Genomic DNA, 26,043 nt, shown 5'->3' on the forward strand with positions numbered 1-26,043 from the left:
AGGAAAATAAGTGGACAGCCAATCTTGTTACGCTTTGATGCAAAAATCTCAATTACTATGTTCATATTTTCATCGAGCAGTTGGCCTTCCCATTCCCAAGATAAATTATTGCCATAAATTTCTCGGCTTTAGAAAACTCTGGGTAAAGCTCAACGAACCGATAACAAATTGGTGATGAAATTGCAAAAACTCTCGGCACTATACCCGCTATTCCGATTATGAATATGAATTTTGGAAGGGTGAAGAAAGAGGGAACCTAAGTTGGCGAACTGCGGTACATGCGACCTATACAGGGCGATCCAAAAATGTTGTAGTTCTATTTGAAGCAACTTTTTCCTTTACGAAAATATTCTCCGCGGCTTCGTTAAGGAGTTGTTAGGTGTAGAAATTAATTCGGTGCCTTGATATTAAATTATTTATAACTGGTTGGAATACAAATAATCGTCCGCCATTTTGTAACGTTTAAGTACCAACACTTACAGTTATGAAACATTTGAGATCAAGTCTAAACAAAAACTATTAGTAAGCAAGATGGCGGCGTCTGACAAGACCCACATACACTGTATACTCTGTTTGCCTTTCAAATAAAGAAAAATACTTCCGAAGCCGCTGGAATGATTTGTTCTGCTTTGATTTTGATGAACGAATTGAATTCTGCTTGAATCTTCATTTATTCCGATCACTCCAGCATCATTTTGCAGATACAAATTTCCAAACATTGGAAGAAATGCCAGAAAGTATTGACAAATTCATTACATCAAAATCGCCATCTTTCTTCCGTCAAGGAATTCGACAGTAGCCTGAAAGATGAACCAAAGTCATCGAAAATAATGGAGACTATTTCGAACCATAACAGACGTATGATTACATTGTAAACAAATTCTAAATTTGTTTTAAAAAGGCACCGAATTGATCTCTACTCCTAATATTAACGAAAAACGCGGACCAATCACAGCGCGGCTATAGCTGACGGATTTCGGCTCGACCAATGCCAACGCCACTGTAGCTGCGCTCTGATTGGTCCGTGTTTTTCGCTAATAACTCCTTAACGAAGCCGCATAGAACATTTTCGCAAAGAAAAAAGTTATTTCAGATGACTGAAGTTATTTTCAAATTTTTAGGACACCCTGTATAATTCGAATAACTGGAACCCTGAATGGTTCAGATAGTCGATCATTGACTTGAGAGGAGTCATTAATCTATTATGTTCGGACGCGTGGATAATTGCGTTAGGAAGTAACGTAGGTAGTATTAAATTTGTTAACGCCTATCTGTATTTTCCTAACCGACTCATGGGTGTCATATATCACAATTCCTTGAAATACGCGCCGCTAGGACTTTTGGAGACACCAACAAGTTTCAGACGTATAATTTACACATGATGGAGCACCTGCCCATTCTCGTTTAGATGCTAGTCAACGCTGAGATGGAAGTTTCGCTGGAAGATGGATTAGGCCAGCTGAACATGTGGTAGTGATTGTTCGCTCGTGCGATTTGCATCTTTTGGATCTTCTTTTGACACATTGATTAAATTAGCACGCGTACACAGTTGATGAAAATAGGCACCGAGAAGCTAAGATTTATCATAGTCGGCATTATTTTCATCTTCTCGCGATTTGTAGTTGTTATATACCAGAAAATGAAAAATTGGTGCAAAAGTGGTGTCACCTCGTCTCTAATGATTGTTTAAACATGTTTAAACAATAAGAACAATTCCATATCATTTATAATAACATCGCAATATTTGTTTAAAGTTGGGAAATATGTTTTTTTTTCAAAGCCATGTTTCTCAAAAACTGTGCGTATAGGAGAAAAATTGAGGACAGATTCGGAATCAGCGCAAAAAACTCTACAATAAGAAGGTCCCAACAGTATATTGAAATCATAAAAAAAGTTGAAATTTGTTGGACAGTGTTATTGGACACATAAGATATAGTTTTTGAAGTATATAAAATTATACATGGTCTTTTTCGATTTCTTCTTTGCATCAAATTACATTAAGAATCTTATTCACATTTTTCAAAGTAATTGCATATGGAAAGTTCGACTTTTGGGAAACGTTGTTTAAACCTCAGTGACGCGTAAATATGCATCTACGTACTGAGCAAGCAGCCACATGTACTTACGCATACAATAAAAACGCAAAGGCCAATGACCTCTGTTACGAGTTTTCTTCATGAGCAACGTACTACGATTTTTTTTATAGCTGTTAGCGTGCCTTTTTCTCGTAATGTTGTGCGCAATTGTTCATATTTTTCCACCGGGTACGATTTGCACGCGTGCAATGCAAAATGTAGTATGGATATGAATCACTAGAATGTACTCAAATGTACTAGAATGTACTCAAATGAACTAGAATAGACCAGAATATATTAGAATAGACCAGAATATATTAGAATAGACCAGAATGTATTAGAATAGACCAGAATATATTAGAATAGACCAGAATATATTAGAATATTCCAAAATAGACCAGAATATATTAGAATATTCCAGAATAGACCAAAATATATTAGAATATTCCAGAATAGACCAGAATAGACCAGAATATATTAGAATATACCAGAATTGACCAGAATATATTAGAATATATCAGAATATACAAGAATATACCATAATAATCTAGAATATACTAGAATATACTAGAATATAATAAAATATACTAGAATATTGGAATATATTAGAATATATTAGAATATACCAGAATATACTGGAATATACTATTATAGATTATACCGATACTAGATTATACTAGAATATATCCGCATATACCAGAATATACCAAAATATACCGGGATATACCGGAATGTATCACAATATACCAGAATATACTAGAATTTGACAGAGAAGGTGTTTCCCCTCGATTCGAATCAATTTCCCTCATAAAGAGACTCTGCACAGTATTCGTTCTATTAGAGTGTCTGTTTTTAACTTCACTTTACCTTTTTACATTCAACTACAATAATTCATTTATTATTAGGTTCCTTTCCTAAAGTATACTCTCCAGCAGATATTGCTCGAAAATTTAACCGCAAGAGTGGAAGAAGAGTAACGTTTATGTGGCATACCTTTCTTTGATTAAGACTTAATTACTGTGAAAACGCACCAACAAAGCGAAATTCATGTCTCCGCATGTCGCAAATTTCGTTCCAGTGAAACAGAAATTGTAGAATCCAACCTGAATGTTATTATACTTACCTCTCCTGAATCCCTTTATTATTCCGAATTATCATTTTCCTACGTTTTAATTTGTAATTGTGGCTGCAGAATTGTTTTGAGTGTGCTTGTTATTTCTACCATATTGGGACTCGCTATGAAAATCTGAATTAATTATTGGTCTTCGTTGAATTGGCAAAGATAACTATCAAAAAGAACGTAACTCATTGAATTGATACAAAATGTAGAATTGTAATTCTAAAGATCCATTGAATGAAAAGTAAGAAACTATAATAAAAGTTATAATTAGACTGCCGATCTTTATGCAAAATAAAAATGTTTTGCAATGATTGTGGCAAGCAGGAATAACATAAATATTAATTTTACCCCTTAACGACTTTGTTACGTTAAAAGCAATATTACAACATTCTTGAATTTTTCAAATCTTTTACTGTTTTATATGTATTTTGCTCAACCAATTTCTTCATAAATGCATAAAGATCCGCAGTCTAGATATAATTGTACAATTTTATTTCGTTCTAAAAAAGAAGAAAGAAATGTTGACCACGAGTCTGCCTCGCTCTATTATACAAGTTTAAATAATCCATTCAAAAAATCTAACAAGAAGAACAGGAAAATTTGGGTTTAAACGAATGTTCTTCGCGTTTGTAAATTAAAATTGAAAGCTAAAGTTCAAATATATATTTATTCATAACATATTTTCCATTCTGTCCTATTACTTTTTGCCATTTTCGAGGTAACTTCTCGTGTTATTGCATAAACACATGAATAAATATCTTAATTGTATCTACGATTCTTAATTTGAAAACGCTACGAACATTCTTTCCAACCTAATGCATAGAAATTGCGATTACTGAATGGTGTTCCACCGACTGCACAAAGGTCACAGTAAATATATAGAATTTGTTAACGAGCTCTTTCGTTGTTTTTCCTCGACGCGTCGCCGTGCCGCGTTGCGCGCCGTAGACTTGTGCCTCGGCCAAGCGACGAGGATTTACCAGAAAATGACACGTTGCTAGGTTTTAACGAGCCGTTTAAACGTAACGAGCGTATGCCGTGATTGCTCACGAGAGGTACCACCGGCTTGGTCCTCGAGCTTACTTATCAAAACCACCATTTCTAACAGCGGTGCGTTAGCCTACCGCTTAAGTTAGTTTACTACGAAACACAGACAGGTTTAATAAAGCTCTGCGGCGCGGGGCGGCTCGTGTTATATTATAGGCGTTACAGCTGCACCGGTTTCATTACCGAGGAAAATATCCGCTCGAAACATCTTCGGCTAACTTCTGTGTTCAAGGGAGGATAAATCGTTTATCAATGAACATGTCTTTAACGCTGAACCAAAGGCGAGGAATCACCTTGCGCGGAATATTTCATTAAAAAATATCAATTCTTGACAATAAACGTTTCATTTCCAATGGGATGCATCGGTTAGGTGTGGGTAATGATTGCACCGATACCTTATCAGTAGACTGTGGATCTTTATGCAAAATAAAAATAATCTGCGTTGATTATGGCCAGCAGATACAAAATAAAAATTGATTTCATCCCTTAACGACTTTGATGCATTCAAAACAACACCACAGTACTCTTAAATTTTCCTAACTCCTTCCAAACTCCTTCTTTTACTGCTTTATACTTCACTCAACAAATTTTTTCATGAATGCATAAAGATCCGCAGTCTACTTATCAATATACATAGAGAGAAATAGGATCGTACCCATTTCTAGCATGGAATAGAACCTGCACCTACTGTTAGCATTCAAAGATGGACATAGGTTCTGTTCCAAAATACATATACTAGAATATACTAGAATACACTAAACATATAGTAGAATATGTACAATACACTAGAATGCACCAGAATATATCCGCACATACCAGAATATACCAAACTGTACCAAAATATACCAGAATATATCAGAATATACCATTATACATACATATATTGCGAGCTAAGCTGTAATTTCCAAATGCTTCATCAATAGCATGAAGCATCTGACGCACGTTATAATTTCTTCTTCTACTTTGCATAACTGACGTCTAACACTCACTACACGAAAGATCAGAGAAAACTGTGCTTATACATTGGCAGTGGTCATCTGAAAGTTGTGATGTTTACAGTCCTCTATTTGTTTACATCCGTTCCGTTTACAAAATAATGGTGGCCATATCGAAGCCGCTGTTCAAGGACGATTGTTAACAGCCATAAACCATGATGGTTCTCAACTCAAGGAACGGAAGAAGACGTTAAAACCTGTAACATTCTTTCATAAGAGAACGGTTGAGTTGCGACCTATGGTTCCTTTGACAAGTTTGGTCCCCGTGGTGAGTAGAATGTGACACAAGAAGCATAAAAAAATTTGACCTTGAATCTCAAGGTCAAAGTCAATTTTGCGGCAATTTCTTTTAAGAAATCTCCACCGATCCGAAGATGTACAACCATCTGCCGAAACCATGACACTAAACTTTGTTGAGTACTGAGAAACGAATGTAATTGGTTAAGCATCTACAATTCCCTAGAATCGACAGCTTATACGGTATCGTGCGCTCCACTTCCCTAATGAATGATTTAGGTGCGGGCAGAAGTTCGACGTCGCACCACCGATCCGCAACATTAATGCAATTCGCGTTGCCCGGGTAACTGCAACATTCATAGTTGACGCAATTAGCTCAAGCCATATTAAACATGTCCACCTAGAAGGGAAGTTAGTTTAGTCATATCGCGATGAAGCATTACCATTACGCTAGCGAGAACTGGTAGCACACGTGCCTTTGGTGTGGCAGTGTTGGCGTAGTCCTGATGTTTAGCGTCAACTAATTAACGCGTGGTAGAAGACCGATTCCACTCTATGGGAGCTGTACATATCTACCTGTTCGATGATGATTTGCGGCCTTATTGACGCCGTATTCTCATTATCTTGATAATACCTGATTCGCACGTGCGGTACTATCAGACCACACTTCGTCGCTCTAGGATGTCTTTAGACTTACAGTGAGGAGCATAACTGTTTCCACATACTTTAAATCAGAATAACTTTTTTATGAATGGACCGAACGACTTAAATTTCTCTGCGAGGCTAGAAGAATTAGTTTAGGAAATGACGTCTAAAAAATAAGTTGAAAAAGTGCATTTTGTCGGAATTGTGATAAACAATAGTAAAAATTGATTTTTACTAGATTTTTAGCTGGGCCAATAACGAAAATGTAAAAAAGATGTGTTTTGTCAACCGGTACGATACGTTCTGAAAATTTCATTGGAACTGGTTAATTGGTTTACGAATTATAAACGATCAAAAGTGGTAAAAATTGCAATTTTTCATGATTTTCGGCGTATTTACCACTTTTGATCGTTTATAACTCGTAAACCAATTAGTCAATTTCAATGGAATTTTCAGGACGTATACAATTCATACGAGTTTACAAAACGTTGTTTACAAGAAGTTGTAAAATTACAAAAGAATCGTTTGATTACAAAAAGTTGTAAAAATCAATTTTTATTATTGTGTATCACGATTTCCACCAAATGCATTTTTCAACTTATTGATTAGACGTCATTTACTAAACTAATTCTCCTAGCTTTACAGAGAAATTGAAGTAGTATGGTCGATTCATGAAAAAGTTATTCTGATTTAAACTGTGCGGAAACAGTTATGCTACTCACTGTAAATACTTACTGGAAGTTTAATGAAACTTCTGGTGAATCTAGAGCAAAAATAAGCAGACCCATATCCGATTGTTTTTGACAACACTCTCATTTATAAAGATAATTAACATTTAACTTTATGATATCCAGAAAATATCTTGATATACTTAATTTTTCCGGGCTTTATCTGATTTCAGTATTCTTGGTACGCAACGATATTGATATCTGACAGATCTAATCTTTTCAACGTGAACCAGTTTGCTTTCAGGAACAGCACAGTGCCTATGTAATTCATTAGCATTCATAAAATGTTCATGCTGCCGAAATTATTTATGTTTCAAATGTTTTTTACAAATTATACTAAATATCTCCCTTATTTTTAATGGCACAAAAAATATTTATGGCATAATTTAAATGGTATCACAGGAGGAATATCATAGAAGAACAATTTCTTTCGTCCGGTTATTTTTTCATAGCTTTTTCGAGGTCATCGTTATTCTTTTATCGGTAAAACTTGTTTTTCTTTATTCCATCTTATAGCGGCTGAAAAAATACATTTTAATATGCTTAAGTCATTAACAAGATGGAATAAATAAAAAATAAGTTTTCCCGATAAAAAAATAACGAAGACCTCGAAAAAACTATGAACAAATAACCGGACAAAAAAAATTGTTCTTCTATGCGATATTCCTCCTTCGATACCATTTAAATTATGCTATAAATATTTTTTTAAAGGAGATATTTAGGTGGCCTCCTGCAGCTGAGAACACCCTGTATAACTAATTGCACTACTGACGACCGCAACAACAACTAAATAGCAAGATTAGAAAGAAAGCGAAAAGAAAATAATTCATTAAAAAAAAAGAGAAACAAAGAAAAAAGGACTTGATTTCGAATCATGAATGTGCTAGAATGATTGGTACGAATTCGTCAGAATTGAGATGGTCAACAGCAGATTACGTACGACTGTTTCCATTTGTTATACGATATGTAAAAACTGTTCGCGTTTGAATTGTTTGAATATTGGACATCTCGCATGTTAAAACGTAGTTATTATTGAATCGGATTAATTGTATACACAATAAATGCGCGAGGCGCCTTTCCCACGAACTGTGAAATGCGAAACGAATGTTTCGTGCCATTGGTTCGGAACAAGAAGCACCGTTAAATTATTGTCGAAGAACAGGAAATTAAACGCAGTATCTATGTCCATATGATAATGAGGCACACTGCCACAATGTATCGTGGCGGTGCAGACATGAATTCATTCTCGAGTCTCCTTTGTTAAGAGGCATCAATGCAGCAACAATGACGAGTGGTAACTAATGAGGGTGTACCTATTTACCACTAGTGACAATTGCGAACTGCGTTAGGGGTCGTTTCTACACCTGTGTGACCACTCTACAGTTACGTACGACTTAATGACAAACGTCATTTGCCGATAGCACCCTCATTGTCAGTACTGTTTTCGTCCGACTGCAGAATGATCGCTTAAACGTTCCGCTTAGAATCATTGGACATCTGTGAAGCGGAAATGATCATCAGCTTTTATCACAGGATCTGAAATCAAAAAATATATTTACTGATTAAGAGAGGTTTCCTGGTTTATCATTTTCAAAAATGTTTATGCAAACGCACAATGCACAAGTTGAATGAGCAGGAGATCGAAAATTCGATCGTACGAAGTTTTACTTTACCGAAAATTAAATTTGAAAATTCGCGAAACACGCGCGCGATATGATTTGGATACGGTGCGTCATTCTGGTGCTGACAGTTTCCGGGTAATCAGCAAAAACGTGTTGTATTAAATCGGATCGTCACTGTCAAACTATACATGGGAACGCTGCGACAGGCAGGTGTAATCGATAACAGAAAAACGCGAGGCTCGAGTGCTGTTCATTCGTACGCGCAGCCCAGACATTTTCAGAATTAATTTTGTTAGTTACAGAGTATCGTTGAAACGGTTAAGAAATTTCAATTACAAAATTGGGAATATATGCGCGAAATCGGTATGGGTTCAATCAATGGTTTTCTATTTGAAATTTTAAAATTATGTCACAGGCAAATGAATAGTTAATTGATCCTCCGTTGTTTCAATCCATTAATGTTTGCAACATGTACAGTAGCGGACAAAAGTTTAAGACCGCTCTGAAGAAGACGATAACTTTTTTAATTAGTTTACTAAAGGATGTGAAAAGAAATTTTTTCAAAAATTGCGATCGATCGGAATTGTTGAAAAAAAATACTAAAAGTTGATTTTTTAACTTTTTTTATGTGGGCCTATATTGAAAATTTAAAATATATGTACGTTTAGTAGATCTGTGTCAATTAAACATACTCTGAAAATTTCGTCAAAATCGGTCGACGTTGCAATCAGCTGCAAACGTTTAAAGATGGTAAAAATTGCTGATTTTCACAATTTTCGGCAATAAATCGGAAATCACGTGATTGAAGTCTTACCGTTATAGTTAAACACGCTGCTCAAATCATGACGCTAACTCCTCCATAAGTGTCGTTCACATGTCTGGCCTGTCAAAGACGGAGTAATAATTAAAATAATGTAATACAAATACAAAAAATATAAAATATGTCCTTACTTCTCCTTTGTAATAAAATTCATTAAATTGTTCAACGTTTATACATTTTCTTGCCGTGACCTCGACATATTTAAAAGGTTTCTTCCGTGAAGAGAGCATGTCTCTATTTTTAGTAAGTTTTTATACTTTTAATTGTCGTATTAAATTGGTGAAGTGAGCTCTAACAAGGATAGCGTTTTCATGGAAAATTGCCGGTTTTCGTTGCTTTGATCGACAAGAGATGACCCGTAGCGTGGCACTGTTCATTTATCGGTTTCATTAGATATTAAGTGCAAGCATACACATGATGTACACATAGAGAGACATTCTGCGGTGCACGATGTACATATACGCGCCAATGCCATAGGAATGCAGTGGTTTCAGTACGCGTTTTGACAGTAAACGCCGCGCCGTTCAATGCGTCGCGTCGATACGGTGCGTCCCGCCGCGGTTTCCATTTCGCAGTGGCCGGTGTACCTATTATCGCGTGCCCGAATCAAAGCGACCGCGGTCCATTCATCATCGAGATAAATTCTGTAAATCATTACGAAAAAAATATCGAACCGATAGCTTTAGGAATTACCGAAATCCGGCTCAATATTCGAGCAGAAAACCGATATGTCCCTCGGGTCACGAGGTAGGAGTCAAATATGGTAAACGTGAAAAATGGCGAATCCACACCGAATAAGAAGGATATCGGCATATTCATTTCTGTGCGATAACATAAGTTGGAAATGCAGCGTATTGGTACAGTCTGGATATTTTAGCACTTTTACTATTGACTAAAGTAGATCCCACGAGAGAGTAACACTGTTTCGCGCAGCTTAGAATTTTTGCTCGAAAACGTGCCCGAAAATCGAAAAAATGAACTTTCAAATCGAGAGTTTTGGATCCTTGTACTTATGTTTGGGCTGTTTTATGGTTATTGAAAAAAGTGTCTGGTCCTTCTACTTATGGAGGGTACCCCTGGAGGTAAATAAATCATACTTACGTATTGTATAAGGTGCAAATAATTATGGATAATCTATTATACGGGATGTATAAAAATGTCAAAAAACTAGGGAAATAGTTACGATTGTGAGGGATTGTGAGCATGGGACTTGTACACACTTTTAGATTACAGTATCACCTAGTACAGGGGTCGGCAACCTGCGGCTCGCGAGCCACATGCGGCTCTTTGGATGTGAAGCTGCGGCTCTTTAGTTCCATACGCAAATATTATTTATTTTATAAAAAAAAAACATTTAAAAATCGTTCTGAACTGATTAACGAGGATTAGGCATCGATTCTATCTCTCAGCCACTTGTACTCGTTTTTCACCGCACCCCTCCCCCGTGACACGAGTCGTCACTGTCGTCAGTCCGTCGGAAGCTCTCGAATGACGCCGTCGTCGGATATTTCTATGTAGGTTTTAATTCGCTTTCGACGCAAGACAATTTGGCGTCTTCACCAGTGCTTTGGCTGTGACGTATAGTTTGTTGTTTCAAGTAAAAGAGTTAGAAGCGAATTATCTTCTCAAAGTTATGTATGTACATATATACAATATACATATATATTATCTAATTTGTTGTGAAAAACACTACTTATATATGAATAAACAGATATTTTTTCTTATGAATAAATAGATTAGTTTTTTTTATCAAAAAACTTTATTTATGCGAGTACTATTCATTGTTGGCAAGAAAAAATTTTGTGGCTCTTTAAAAACTTTGAAATTTTATAAATTGTAATTTTTGACTCTTCCGACTGAAAAGGTTGCCGACCCCTGACCTAGTAGAATCAACAAATATTGGACACCCCTAGGTGCCACTTTAGTTACTATGACTATTTTTGTAATACGGAGTGCATGTCCGCGTATTACAAATGTCCGTATTCAATCCCCTTGGCGGCCGTAGTTGCTGCGAGCAACTACACGGGTATTACACGGGTATACGCCGGCACGAGAAATATGGGAATACTAATTTTCAAGAGAATCCAATAATTTTTTTGGGTTACGCATCCGCCATTTTGTTTTTTGTAATTTTGACATCAGATTTATGATCAGCGAGCCTAAAAACCTATGAGTATCAATTTTGAACTAAATTGGAGTACTCTTTCCTATTTTGGGCCCGTTTTGGCGATTTCCGACCACTGTGGGACGCAGCGAGCCTATCATCTCTCACTTCACTACCCACTTTCTTGAAACAATTAGGACGAAGATACGCGAAGGCGAACGAAACGAAGGTGATCTTCAAAGACCGAGCCGAACGTAGAGAAGCACAGCGCGTGTAAAAAGAGTGCGACTCTCCATGTCTCTTTCTTTCCCATACGCTGTCCTTCCTTGCGCCCGAAACTTTCATCGTCAATTAAACCACTAAATACAGTTAAAATTATATCGTGTTTGGTTTTATTTTAATTAGAAAAATGCCACAACTATAATATATTGGTAAAAGTTTCGTAATAAAATAAATAATAATTAAAAAAAATTTTATATTGGTATTAAGTTATGAGGACGTGCGAGCCTTTGAACTGTGCCGGCGACTGCGACTCTCCACGTCGCATTAGTAGTGGTTCACATTGGTATACCAGAGCCGAAATCAGGTGTACGACCTTTTTGCGAGTATCGAAGATTTACTGTACCAGTTTACCGGTTCCCCCAGTGTACTGGTTGCCCCACTACCACGGTATCCATTTCCCCACGAGTACTTTACCGCGTGGAGAATAACGTAGCATGATTCAGATATTATTGGTTTAATTTCCCTGAAAGCAACCAGTCGGTTCTGTTGTAATGCCAGCAATGATAATTGTCACCGCAACAACTAAAGGTATACATATACGTGGCGTATATGTATCACCGCAGATACCTCTGAATTAGCCGACATTGAACGTAAATGGTACAACGGAATGATCGCAGCGAAGAAGCATATTTATGTCGGAGGACATTTGTCCTGGTAGCATCTTTCACAGCTACATTCAGATCGAGTCGCGACACGAACGTATTGTTGTAAATTCAGCATTTTCACGAAAATGCTGCTGTAATCGGAATGATAATAACTGACGTGCTAATGCACGCTACGTACGGAGCATAAATGGTTGAATAAGCCTGGAAACATGAATCACGACTTCCGCCGTTGAGGTGAGGTTGTCTCCTTAGAACATTTCTATGCGCTGCTTCTCCAACCCGTATGTCGTTGTTACTTAAACAATACACGGATATTAGATCGTTTAGACTGATTCGACAAATGTGATTCGTCGATAATCAATTTTTCAATCATGAAATTGGTCTTGTGATTTCTTTGTCCAAGCACACATTGTAATAAAACTTGCACGAAATCTAAATAAATAGAATCTTGTCGGTTTTCTAAGCTAGAACATTTTAATCGCTTTTAGTACTCGGCAGTTTTAGTGTTAATTGTAAATAAAGCACCTATACGGTGTTATTTTAACGCTTTACCTACCGAAAGCCTATTAATAGGATTTTCAATAATTGTGTTATACCAAATGAAAACACAGAAATTTTCTTTCACATTCAAATCTTAAATGAAACTATTAGATGAGGTTATTGAGAGTGACTTGTTAGTTCACAATGAAAATTGCTGTTGCTGTTGAAGGTTCGATTAGAAAGTGTGTAGCCACATGTACCATAGATATTTCAAAATTATGCAATAACCAATATTTGTACAAATTATGAATAAAGTATTTAATTAATTTCGACGAATAGCTGCTGACAGGTTGCTATAGGTATTTTGATTAAGACAAGATGACCGGCTATAGGTAATGTCAATCGCATGACTGGTTTATTAATTATCCTAGCACTACTATTGGTAGACGTTAAGATCATTGTACACCATAGTGGTCAGGGGTGCGACTAATGGAAACCCGTAGCTCATAACGGACGCTGATGGTGCTCTTTGCTACTATGCAAGATCTTAATATTATATAATAAATCCTCCTTTATCCAGATTAGTGAAGTCATATGATCTTGCAGGAAATTAATACCTATTGTCCTAATTAATCCCATTGTTCGTGCATTTCGAGAGAAGGAGGCGGTAAATACGAAGTCTGGCAAGAGGATTCGTTCAGTTTTTAACGTGGAAGAATTTTCACGTTTAAAGCTTTACAAAGCAGGTCGCAAAAAACTATCGAACCATTTTAAATTTTATACAAGGGTCCTGTAAAAATTAGCACTTGAATATCTCTGTTATTTTTAGAGATATTGTAAAGGATTATCAACAGAAGTTGTTTAGTGCAGGAAGATCTGTAGTATGGCGGTAATAATTTTTTCAGCCGGAGTATTTCAAGGTTACCTTCAGTGTTTTAAATGTAGAATCAATACTATGGTGACCTCGAAATCGCCGACAATCCGTATACAATAACAAATAAACGCTATTGTAAACATCATTTGAAAATGTTTACAGTGATATCTTATTCACTGGAAGAGTATTTTTATAGATACTTAATGTTTTGACAATATAATATAATTAAAACATTTTAAATCGTTATTATGGAAGTAGGATTACATAGTCAAATTATTTTCCTATATTAAATTATACTATTTTCATTCGTTGCAGTCATGAAACTGAGAATTCCAGTGAAAAATGTAAACGGTGTGCACATGTAGCGGCTTGTGCGAGGCATGCTTTTCAAAAATCCGTTTCCAATACCAGAAATATTTCCGTCAATTTCCGTTCGAATTTGAAAAGCAACATATTCGCTTCAGGCATGCAGATAAAACTAGTATTCGCAACAGTCGATTTTGAAAATTCCAGTTTTGGGAGGGAATAACAGTTCCGTTATTGGAAAACTTCGGTGTTTTCCTTGACAGATTCTCTTCCGCTTCGGAAGAAGAAAATTGCATAAAAAAGAATGGTGTTTATTTAATAAGAAAAATTCATTACGTAATCAATTTAATAGATTTTAGTTTTCGTAGATTATTTCATAAAAACCAAGATGAGGGACAAGTTCAACTTATCAATTAGCAAATTCCTTATGGTAAGAATAGAGTGGAGATATTATCAATGTAAAGTTAAAACCGTATAAATGCCATATAAACGCATAATATTTATCACATTTATCATAACACATTTTTTCTGGGAAGCAGTAAAATGCCACCTGATTAATTACAGCATTCCAGCAACATTTATTTCGGTACATTATTCATTTATATAATGGACTGCGTCAAAGTTTTATTATACTCTTGTAAAAAAATTCGCTGTTGGATCATATTTAAAAGTAAACTTCCAATTCATTAATGTACTATCATCTTTCATACAAGTCGGGAGGTTTACAATGGTTATAATTAATTACCCTCAAACAGTTATTATTGCGTCATAATAATTTCAGAGCATTTTAATGAATTTCTACCAAACCAAATGTACACAAGGTTAACCGCGAATTCTCTTGGTACAGAGAAATAATTTATTGTTTAATCAGTAAAGCAAACCGTCTGTAATGCGTTAAGATAGTTAATGACTAGCGTATAGTGGTTTCTGATCCCAACCATGCGAGAACGGTGTCTCTAATTGCCGCGCATCAGGCTGCAAGGAAAATGGAGAACGACGCCAGGGATAAAATCGTCCTCGGAATTGTCCTCACGATCCCCGTGTTTCGTGTGGGTACGTGACGCTGCAGGTCGCCAGCTGCATTTCTGTCGTCACGTGTCATACGTCACGCGTCATGGCAAATATGCACATTGCGCAACGGAGCTTTTCTACGGTCGCGACAACGCTACTTAATTAAATCGTTCACGTTAGCAACCGTTGTTCTTGACAGAATCGGATTTAGTAACATTTCACGAATTTTTCATCCGTTCATTTTGAAAGTGGCCTCTTTGTCCATCTAAGTTTAAATTGAGATATTTAAGAGTTTGCGTTTCAATGAAATGAAAAATATACGTATAGGATAGCAATGTATCAATGTATTAAATTTACAACCCCTATTAAACACCGTTTATGCAACATTTTTTCGACGCCTTGTACACCGATCACAACGAAATCGAATTTTATTTCGGTTTAAAGGAAATTAATAACACAAGACAGTCGGTAAATTATTTTCCTTCTGATTTCAGGTTCCCTAAGGAGTTTGTTCTACTGCTGGTAGTTTGTATTTCGGCTACATGTATCGGTGAGTGTGACTTCGCAATTTTTAGTAATTTAATTGTCCAATTTAGAGGTGACGTCATGCCACAGTTAAAGACCAATCATCGATGGATATTCCGTATTGCCAAATGCAATTTTCTCGAGATCGAATTCCCAAATTAAAAATCGTTCAAGTCAGTGCTAAAACATATTCGCGAGTTGAACGTTTCGAATAAATTATTACGTTGATTTAATAACAATCTCTGCATATCTAAAACAATATTCGTCTCTGTACTGTCTATATTCTCACAATGTACATTCGTATGTAGTTATTCACCAGCCACAGTGTAAATTTAACGAAACTTAGTGTTTCCGTTATATTACTGGGGCATGTGCACGAATATGCTCAAAACGGAACGTCACTTGTTTGAACACTCGGCTACTCAGCCAAATTTATTCATTACATTCACGTGTAATCCTAATTCGCTATGCCAATGTAAGTATTTCTTACAAGTGCAATAAATTTTTAATTCCTAATTGACATTAATGTTATTATCTAGTTACTTGTTCTAGTTATTCAACAATCTAGTTATTCAACCATTTTCATGCGACGGCAATCATTTGTGAATAATTCTAAAGTACCTAATCCTCGTGTTAAGTTTATATTTGTCACTGGTTCAAAAGTTATGGTTGTTTGAAGTTGAACATAGCGACGCCTTTACCAGTGGAAAACTTTAAACACGCATAACTTTTGAACCAGTGATCTCCTAACACTAAAACTTGGATTTTTGGCATTTTCTTGTCAAAATCTACAGAATTAAATACAAAAAACTCCAAAATTTTTGGTCCTATAAGGTGAAGTTTAATCCACAATTCTGAAGACATTAAAAAAACGTTAAGATATCGTTATATTATCGTTGATTTATGGAAATTATTAATTAGAAAACATTCATTGCACACGTAGTGTACTAAAACTAAAATCGTTTGGTGTATTAACAAAAAAAGTTACTCTGGCTTAATGTGTCCGTGATGAACTACTGCACAAACTGTATGCAAAACTGAATAATTAAAATAAATCTTGTTCGTAGCGTTTTTAAATTAAAACTCGAAGATAAAATTAGGATATTTATACATGGAGATGGTTCAATAACATATTTTCCATTCTCTTCTATTACCTTTTGCCATTTTTTAGGTGACTTATCATGTTATTCAATAAACCTATGAATAAATGCCTTAATTGTATCTGTGAATTTTGATTTGAAAACGCTACGAACTTTCGTTCCAACCTAATATTTGAATGATTATTTTAAATGCGTTTCATTTGAAAAGCAGCCACCCTTAAGACATGATGTACGGCTTTTCATATGAAGACAGTACGTACAGTGTTTTCGAATAGGCTGCAGCAGTGTTTGAGATCCTTATCTTTTTCCTTCGGCAAACTGCAGTTCCTTTGGGGAACCCAGTGAAAACTGAATCGTGACTCGTTTAGTATCGAAGTAAACGCTGCTTTCGCCTGCTATATTCGTGCCGCGTCTAACCTCGGGAAAAACCCGATGGAGGACGGCTGCCCGTCCGTAGGCTGCGTTTTTGAAACTCGAGTTGTTTGCTCACCGCTTGTATACCGGTGATCACTCAAAGGGAAACGTTTGCACACTCAGAAATATGGATCAATCACGTTCTAACGATGCATTCAAGGGCGGCGCACGTACCGACGCGGCGTAATTACCGTGGGGAGGAGCCCTGGCTATGATTTTCGCGGCTCCACCGATTTTTATATCTCCTTTCCGCGATTTCACGTATTTCGGGGCATTTACTACATTTAGAATAAACGCTCGAAGGGGGCGTCTGAAAAGTTCACGGATTCCGCAGTGGACAGGCTCTCTTAATGATAAGAATGGAATCTCTTTGTTTTGTCGCGGAACTGTCGGTTCGCGAATGTTCGGATCACTGCCCGCCAAGCTAATCTTGGGCAAGCTAATTCAATGACATGATGAGCACAAAAGACAATGATTATTTCGCATGAAAATGAAAGACGTTAATGGAAGCGTTTCGTCCCGGACCTGCTAGTGGACTCGTCAGTAAGGCTGATCTAGCAGGTCCTGCCTTAAACGCTTGGTAATTCATGACATTTACCTTATTTTGTTGTGGAAAGATTATTCGTGATGGAAGTTTCGATTACGAATAAAAGTAGTCGTTTCGTTTTGTTATATCGATCGTAACTGTTTTTATGAGGGGAAACCATGAAGTAAGAGTAAGGAGATCTATCTGTACAGTTTGGAAGTGGCGACAAAACTTGTTCCCGTATTGGGGTGGTACGCCAAATGGAATGGCATGAACAGAGAATGTCAGTGTCAAAAACGTGTCAAACGATGAAACGGAAAGGTTAGAAATATATGGTTATGTTATGAGACAGGACGTGCAAATACGCAAAATTTGAAGAAAAAGAATGTTATAAATTTTTTAAAAAGATTTTCAAAATCTTATTATTTTTGTAAAATAAAGAGGTGGTACCTTATAATATAATTAAAAGTAGTTGTAATTCTTATAATGTAATTAAAAGTACAATAAGTTTTTACACATTATAGGATTTGTTGCTTTTACAACTATTTATATTATATATATATATATATGTATAAATATTACATACTATTCCATTTGGCGTACCTCCCCAATACGGGAACAAGTTTTGTCGCCACTTTTTTCTTCTATACGCTATCGAGATAGGTCTCCTTACTCTTACTTCATGGGGGGAAACATTTGTTATTTTGTTTCTAATCAGTTTATGGCTGATTTTAATGATATTTCGTGAAAATGCAAGGCGATGTGTTGATTGGGCATTGCCGAACGTTTGCATTTTCCATTCAAACACACCCTTGATGACTCGTCATCCTCCACGGCCGACTCGAGCAGCCTTCAGGTGAAAGGAGAGAGACAAAGAATGAAGTAATCGATATTACTCCAGTAAACGGTCTCTTGTGATCGAGAGAAAACGCATCTAACTATCGTCCGAAGGAAATACACGAATATTGTTCCTGCGCGACGGAACATCTTAGCTTATGCAAGTTCGGCAACTCTATTAGTAGACGAACAGTTATTTCAAGTTATTCTACGTCGGTGTCGAACTCTTTCAGCAGAGAAGTAAATCAGATTCGTCGAAACTGAAAGAAAGAGAGGAAAGGCGTTTCCTTTTTCCGGTAAAGGAAATAGGAAGCTTCAACCGAACCGTCTTGCCCATTTCGTCCTCTTTTTTTCCCTTAGAAAAGCCGCGTCTCTCTCTCTCTCTCTCTCGCTCGAGGAAGAAGTCTTGAAACGGTTTTCCACCGGAAGGAAAAATGTTGCCCTCCGCTACCTTTCTTTTTTTTTCTTCTCACGTTTCTCATCCACCCTTCCCCTTCGCCCATTGCCCGCCATTTCCACCTATATCCGCCTCCGTCACCCTCGCCTTCCTTAATTCCGTTACTTTCGTTGCACGCATTGCTGTTTGCCTTTAGTTTCTCCTCCGCGAGCCATGAATCCCTCTCCGTCTCGTTCCGTTGAGCAGTTTGTTTCTTTTTCATTACGACTTCCAGACTGGCTGTACACCAACGGACGTGAATAACCATTCTCACGACTTGCTCGTAATGCAAAATCAATCTTGATACTGGTTTTAATTATAACGTTCCAGCACGTCCCCGGTAGAACATCTCTGCCAACAAATATTACCGGCAACATGCCCGTTATCGTTCCAATTACAGGTTAGGCTTACACGAATGATGAGTTAACGAGTCAATAAATTTTACCTTCAGTCACATCGAATTTTATTTAATTCGTCAAAGTTGTGGGGTTTATTTCTTCAGCATTCAAATTCGAGGAATATGTGGACGTATTGCTGTCGATATACAGGGTCGGCCGGAAATCGAAGTATATCCGGGCATGGGGTAATCCTACACTGAGAAAAAGATCCTGTCGAAACAAACGAAAATATATGTTGATTCAATAAGATGCACTATTGAATAGTGCCAATATCATATGAACTTATTTTAATATTTAATACTATTGAATTTCAATAGCAAAACTCATTTCCGCCAATCATATAAGCGAATAGCTTGACCATCAATGTTTTCAAAAAAATAAGATATCGCCTCAAACCAATTCCAGTATAAATCAATACATTTCTCAAATTTTTTCAACGACATATCTGATTGAAGGGAAAAAAGAAATATTACGAATAATAATGTACGGTATTGAATCGAATAATATTTTCAATCATTTCATGTGATAGACAATTCAAATACATCACGATTTGCTTCTAAGTTTCATACTATTGTCAAGAATACATTGATATTCATCGAAGTGAAAAAATTACGATAACACGCGTGTTATTGAAGTAACTACTTTTTTTCTCAGTGTACATGCAAAAATAAGTCGAAAAGAGGAATAACATTGTTTCGTTTGGCAGCTCGTTTTCGAGAAAATTGATTTGAAAGTTCGCGTGCTTCGGTATATGCAGAAAGTAGTATTGGTTGATCATGGTCAGACGATTCAATGCATTCGCTGCATTTTCAAACTCGACTTCCTCGAGAACGAGCTGCCAAACGAAAAAATGTTATTCCCTTCTTCTCGACTTATCTTCGCATGTAGAATCGCAACCTGTATATTTGAAACCAGTGCTCTGGATTTGAGGAGAAAAAGTTACCCTCTCTTTGCCACCGCCGGACACGTGCGCGACAGAGACGAAACGCGTCACGTGACTCACCCGCGGAAGCGTGGGGAATAGCGTTGTAGAAGGGGAAGGGGAAGGTAGAGTGGGGACACAAGTTGTTGGGAGGCAATTCACCAAAAACCCGATCTTACATAAATGCATAAAATCCGCAGTCTAGTAATCAACGAAAGGTATGAATAATACGAAAGGTATGTACATATGTAACACAGACCCAACAACAATGAATAATAACAACGAAATAACTGAACTGTGCATTTTATGCATGAAAACAGTTTCTGAATGTAGATGTACTATTTTCATTTTATAAAAACTACTAAAGACAAAATAGAATTTTAGTTTGGAATTGAATTGAATTGAAAATAGAATTTTTATTTGAAATTAAAAATGTAATTATAGATAGATTATTATAGATATTACAGCTTGTTGAGCCTTTTTTATAGAAAATATGTATCAGTTGTCGAAACATCACTGATATGACTCTGTGTTCGTGCTATTCTTTATGCGTCAGTTCGAATTATGTTTAATTAGTTCGTTTGAATGTTGTTGTATTGCCAGCACAGTATTAAAAAATACAGTATTTTGTCATGCGATAACGATTTTCTTTGTGAATTTCTTTAAAAGAACCCACAAACACATATCTGTGTAGAAGCGTACTTGTGAAATTGAATTTCCGGCACGACTAATTTACTGTAAAAGATATTATCGAATATCCTTTAATATTTGCGTTTGTACGTTTCACGTTTCGAAGATACAAAAGAGGAACACGGCCGCACTAAATTTCTTTTCACGTATATTTGTCTGCTCTGATGGGTAACCAATAAAAGATAAAAGCAAGTTCCTGTTCATATGCGGTCAGTGTTTCTCCTGGTGTACAGGTTGATCGATTGTAGAGATTCGTTCTAATTTGTTTAATGTTTATAGAGAATCAAATTGCAAACCGGAGTATGGTCGAGTAATTAAGAAAATATCGATTTTTTGTTTATCTTTTCACTGGAAACTCGTATTGAATTTACTCGCAATTCGTTCGAGGCTATTTACGGTCCAATTAATTCGGTTGTCACAGAAGCTACTGTTATATAAAAAAATTCTTTTATGATATGTGTACAGCTATGTATAAAGGGTGTCCCAGAAATGTTACACTTCCTTGCACGGAGCGATTCCTGATGCGATTTTTAGTATCTTTTTCCATTTTCCCACAGCTTTGTTAAGGAGTTATTAACGAAAAACACGGATTCGTTGACATTGGCCGAGCCGGACTCCGTCTGCTGTAGCCGTGCTCTGATTGGCCCGTGGTTTTTCGTTAATAACTCCTTAACGAAGCCGCGGGGAACATTTTCCCAAAGGAAAACGCTGCTTTAAAGACTTGAAGAATCTATTCATTAGATAGAATCATTCAACACAGCATGTTTCGGACACCCTGTATAATAACTCAGTTAGATGCAAGTTAGATGATATTAGTTGTTACTAGACTGCGGATTTTATGCATTTATAACAAAAATGTGCACGTACAATTTAAGCCTGCGGACATGTTAACAATATTTAAGGACGTTAATGTATTAATTTCAGCTTGATAAGATAATTAAAAGAAGAATGCAACTTTTATTTGGCTTCTGTGTCCTGCAATCAATGCAAACATTTTTTATTTTGCATAAAGATCCGCAGTCTAGTTATGACTGTCGAATTTTAAAAATAGCACATATTTAAGAGAAGCATTACTATTATGTACAAAACCTTATGGAAAGATTCATTTTTTGATTGACTTGAATTCAATAATGGTACTACATTTCATGCAAAATTAATTATCGAAAAATAACTGGATATTTGTTCCGTTCGAAGAGAGTTGACGGAATTGTTCATTATTTAATAGTGGTATGAATTGTGCGTGATATTTTATTTTACCTATGTTGTGTGGTATATTAAAGCAATCAGAGTACGATAACCTTTTGCCTGTACGCTACGTGTAGCAATGAAGCTTGCAATCTCTGAATTACTTATGTAATATTATTATCACAGCTGCAACGAGGGATCAGCAACCTGATAATTCAATTTCCCTGAAATCTTACTTTATGAATCATTTCTATCGAATAAAAATACGCCTTCAAATATACTCAAATAATTCAGCGACATATTTTGTACAATTTTATACAATTTTTTCTAGGACTAAAGCCAACTCGCAGAACTCTTTCCTCGAAACCAGAAATTTTCAATAAAATTTAGTCAGCCAGTTTTGAATAACATAAAAAATAGTTCCATTTTTTATTTTAATAATGTTACTAGATCTGTTATCGTTTCCATATATATGTAAGAAAATAGTATGTATTTTTATAATTTAATATTCAAGAGAATCTAATATGTTTTTATTCAGAAAAATCAGAGAAGATATTATATTTCCCTTGGAAATATTTCAAACTATTGGAAAGCATTTTCCATAATATCTTCGACGCGTGGTACACACTGACAGAATGGTCACGAATTGATCACGTTTTCCAACTTTTATTAATTTACAGGTCGGCCATTGAAACGATTCTGCGATAATGAAATGCAACAATTGAAAACTGTTGAACGTTTACTAAATCACACAGTTTTTAGTAACTGAATGAATATTTGTATGATATTGTTCGTAAAAAGAATAGAAGATGTGTGTTGACCCCTTACTGATTCAACGTATTTTCTAAAATGATTCCGCTTATAAAAAATAACTTTGAACAAGCGTTATGTTATTGAATTTTCACAAATAGAGACGAAATTAAATTGTGACCATACTTTCCCGAATATTTAGCACGGCCATATTGAATCAGTTGATTGTAAAATCAATTTCATTGACAGTGTCAAAATTGATGGCATGTGAACTGATATATTATAAATTGTCATAAATAATTAATGTATAAGAAGTGAGAGGCACAAGTAGATCCTATTAATTTAACGTATAGCGAACTTTTTCCAACCTTACCAATTTTTTAAATAAAAATTAACAATGTTGGATGCTCCATATTCAATTAAAGGAACATTGTGATTCTGACAAATCTCTTCCAACAAGCTGATAGACATCGAAGCGACAGCTGCTAATTAACACGTCGATTGTCACACGTAGGCGACGCAATTATTTGTACGAATTAAAAATTAAATTTTTACGCTGACATATTGAGCGTGACAAAGTTTAAGATCTGCGAATGACAGAAGCGTTGGAAGAGTCATCGTGATAAATTGTCACTTTCCGGTTGCAGTTTCATTACATAAATTAATTTTGTGGAGTTTTTGTGGCAGCTGGTTCGGCAGCGTACGTGTTAAAACTGTCAGGGTCTAGCAAGTGGTGAAGCATTAAATCATTCGCTTAATTTGTTACGTGTCGTGATGGCCTGTTCTGCAGCTTATGCGCTGCCACAGCTTACGTGCTGTAATTTAAAGATTTTTTACGGAATTTAGTGTTGCAAAAATTTCAATGAAACACAATATTTCCATTTTATTTGGAACTCGTTCTGGAAACTTTTATGTCTTCAATAACGCAATTGTGTTTTATGTCGAATATATACTTATGAGTGTATATTTTTTAGGTTTCAGTTTATTCAATTATGTAGGCGTATACAAATTAAATATGGACGAGTTTTTCAAGCAAAATAAAATCAACATAAAATCTCAAAAAAAATCATAGAGAATGGAAATATTCTAAATCGAAAGAAATGTTTAATTTTCGAGTTAAAATAGCTTAGAGTGTCGGTATTACCAACACCAGCGTGTCGGTGGAACAATACTAATCCAATAGCAAAACTTTTTTATTTTTAATTATTTTGTTATGAAACGAATACGAAAATGTTCGTGACATTCTTCCGATTAAAATGATAACAAAGATGATATAATTACCTACTAAAAATAACCATACTTACAGCAACATTTACAGCAACGCCTCGATTACAACCTAAACTCGTTTCACACTGATCGTGTTGCAGACACGATCCGAGGGAAACGCATTTAAAGTTTTACACTGATACTGCTACTCCATCGTTCTCCTCAAATCGTCGTAACTTTGATCAATTTACAAAATCACGATTTAATTGACGATTTGAGTGCTTAAAACGTTTTATGTAATTCTTTATTTCCTAAAACAGGAGAAACTTTATATCCATTGTACGCCTATATGTTCCCCAATAGCTGTACATGAACTTTTTGCACTCTTAATTATTTTTCAATTTTGTTGCCAACAATAGCTTACTATTTGAAGCGTTTTATTTGAAATTTACTCAAAAGGACAGTTCCTGTACTGCTACTTATTTTAAACAATTTTGTTTACTAATTCTATTAAATATATCTCTCCAACCTATAAAGTAAGAATGAGACAATTAAATAAATAAAGGAAGAACCAAATAAATATAAAAACCCGTTTTATTTACATTTATCATTCTCTAATGTCGAGTCAGAGGTGGGCATTCTTTAGCGAAACAAATATTTCAAATACTATTTAATATTCTAGATTTTATTTTGTTTAGATATACAATTTCGAAAATAATATATTTCTATTTTAACAATCTGAACCTCGAAATAAAATATTTCTATTTCAACAATTTGATCCACAAAATAAAATATTTCTATTTCAACAATTTGATCCACAAAATAAAATATTTCTATTTCAACAATTTGATCCACAAAATAAAATATTTCTATTTTAACAACCAGAAACGCGAAATAAAACATTTTACTTATTGCATTGTTATAATACTCTGAAAACCCACATAAACATACAGTCTCTATCTTATCGTTAAGAAACGATTTGCACTCATAAATGTACTGAATTCGAACCATTACTTCCAGCAATAATATTTAAAGTTGATATTGAAAATAAAGACAAACTACAAATATTTTCAATATTCTCCAAATAAAATACTACTTTAAAAAATTGCCTCAAATATATTATTCTATTTTCAAAAATTACTGCATCAAATAAACTATTTTATTTTCAAAGTTGTACACATACTTTAAAAAAAATAAATAGGATTATTTACTATTTAAAATACTATTTTCCCCAGCTCTCGAGTCACACAGGACCAAAATAGAGTTTTATTTCGATTTAAAGGAAATTAGTAGCATACATATTTATTAGACTCTGTTCACAGAATCTTCATCGCGAGTCTGACACGACATTTTAAGGCGACGGGTTAAACTTCAATAAATGGAAAAACAGTTCGCATATTAACGAATCCGAGGCAGCGTGGTAGCGTCGCGTCTCATGAATGCAGCATATGTGAAATAAACGGAAAACAATTAATTCAAGATCGTTCGTGTTTGAAAGTTCCGAGTCGGCGTTGCAGGAATATTTGTACCGAAATCGATACTGCACGCATCGCCCGTATGTATATCAGCCTGTCGAGCTCTTCGAATTTCCATCGGTCACCCCGTTTGCATACTGTCATTTCGTTCCTGAATGTGGCTTCTGCCCGGGAGATTCATTCAGGATCCTGTTAAATACGGCTTCGTCGAGCCCGAGCAACGAGTTTCCGATAATGCCGGATGCAGTCGTCCGTACTACTGGATAATACGTCGCTCGCTCAATAATGCGCGGTATTCGCGTCTGTTCGATCACATTTGATCGCTTGAAATGTCCCTATCCACCCCGTCGCGTACCCGCCACCGTGCAACTCATCTTTTCTTTAGCCCTCTTTCATCGACTCGTCGCCGTACGTCCGTGTCTCCGTCATCGTATCCATTTCCTCTTCCTCCCGTTTTTCCCGGTCATTATTTCGCTCTCGCACACTCCTCCACCCTTCGTCGCCCTGTGCTCCGCACCTTTTTCTCTCTCTCTCTCTCTTTCTCGTTAGACCTTTCTGCTTCTCTTTTGTTCGATCCACGCGACGACGGATCAACCCGTTAATAATCGTAACTGTGATCCAGACGAAT

At 35.9% G+C, this 26,043-nt stretch overlaps 1 protein-coding gene across 5 annotated transcripts in view; it reads left to right on the forward strand.

Moving 5' to 3' along the window:
• The window catches only part of Cad87a (cadherin 87A), a 295,629-nt gene that overhangs the window by 165,228 nt on the left and 104,358 nt on the right, over positions 1–26,043 (forward strand). For all 5 annotated transcript variants that reach the window (XM_076434313.1, XM_076434314.1, XM_076434316.1 and 2 more), the window contains one exon: positions 15,446–15,501. In XM_076434313.1, coding sequence (XP_076290428.1) covers positions 15,446–15,501 — 56 coding nt within the window. The remainder of the gene's footprint in view (positions 1–15,445; positions 15,502–26,043) is intronic.

Source organism: Lasioglossum baleicum, chromosome 12, assembly GCF_051020765.1.
Source record: "Lasioglossum baleicum chromosome 12, iyLasBale1, whole genome shotgun sequence".
NCBI classification, from domain to species: domain Eukaryota; kingdom Metazoa; phylum Arthropoda; class Insecta; order Hymenoptera; family Halictidae; genus Lasioglossum; species Lasioglossum baleicum.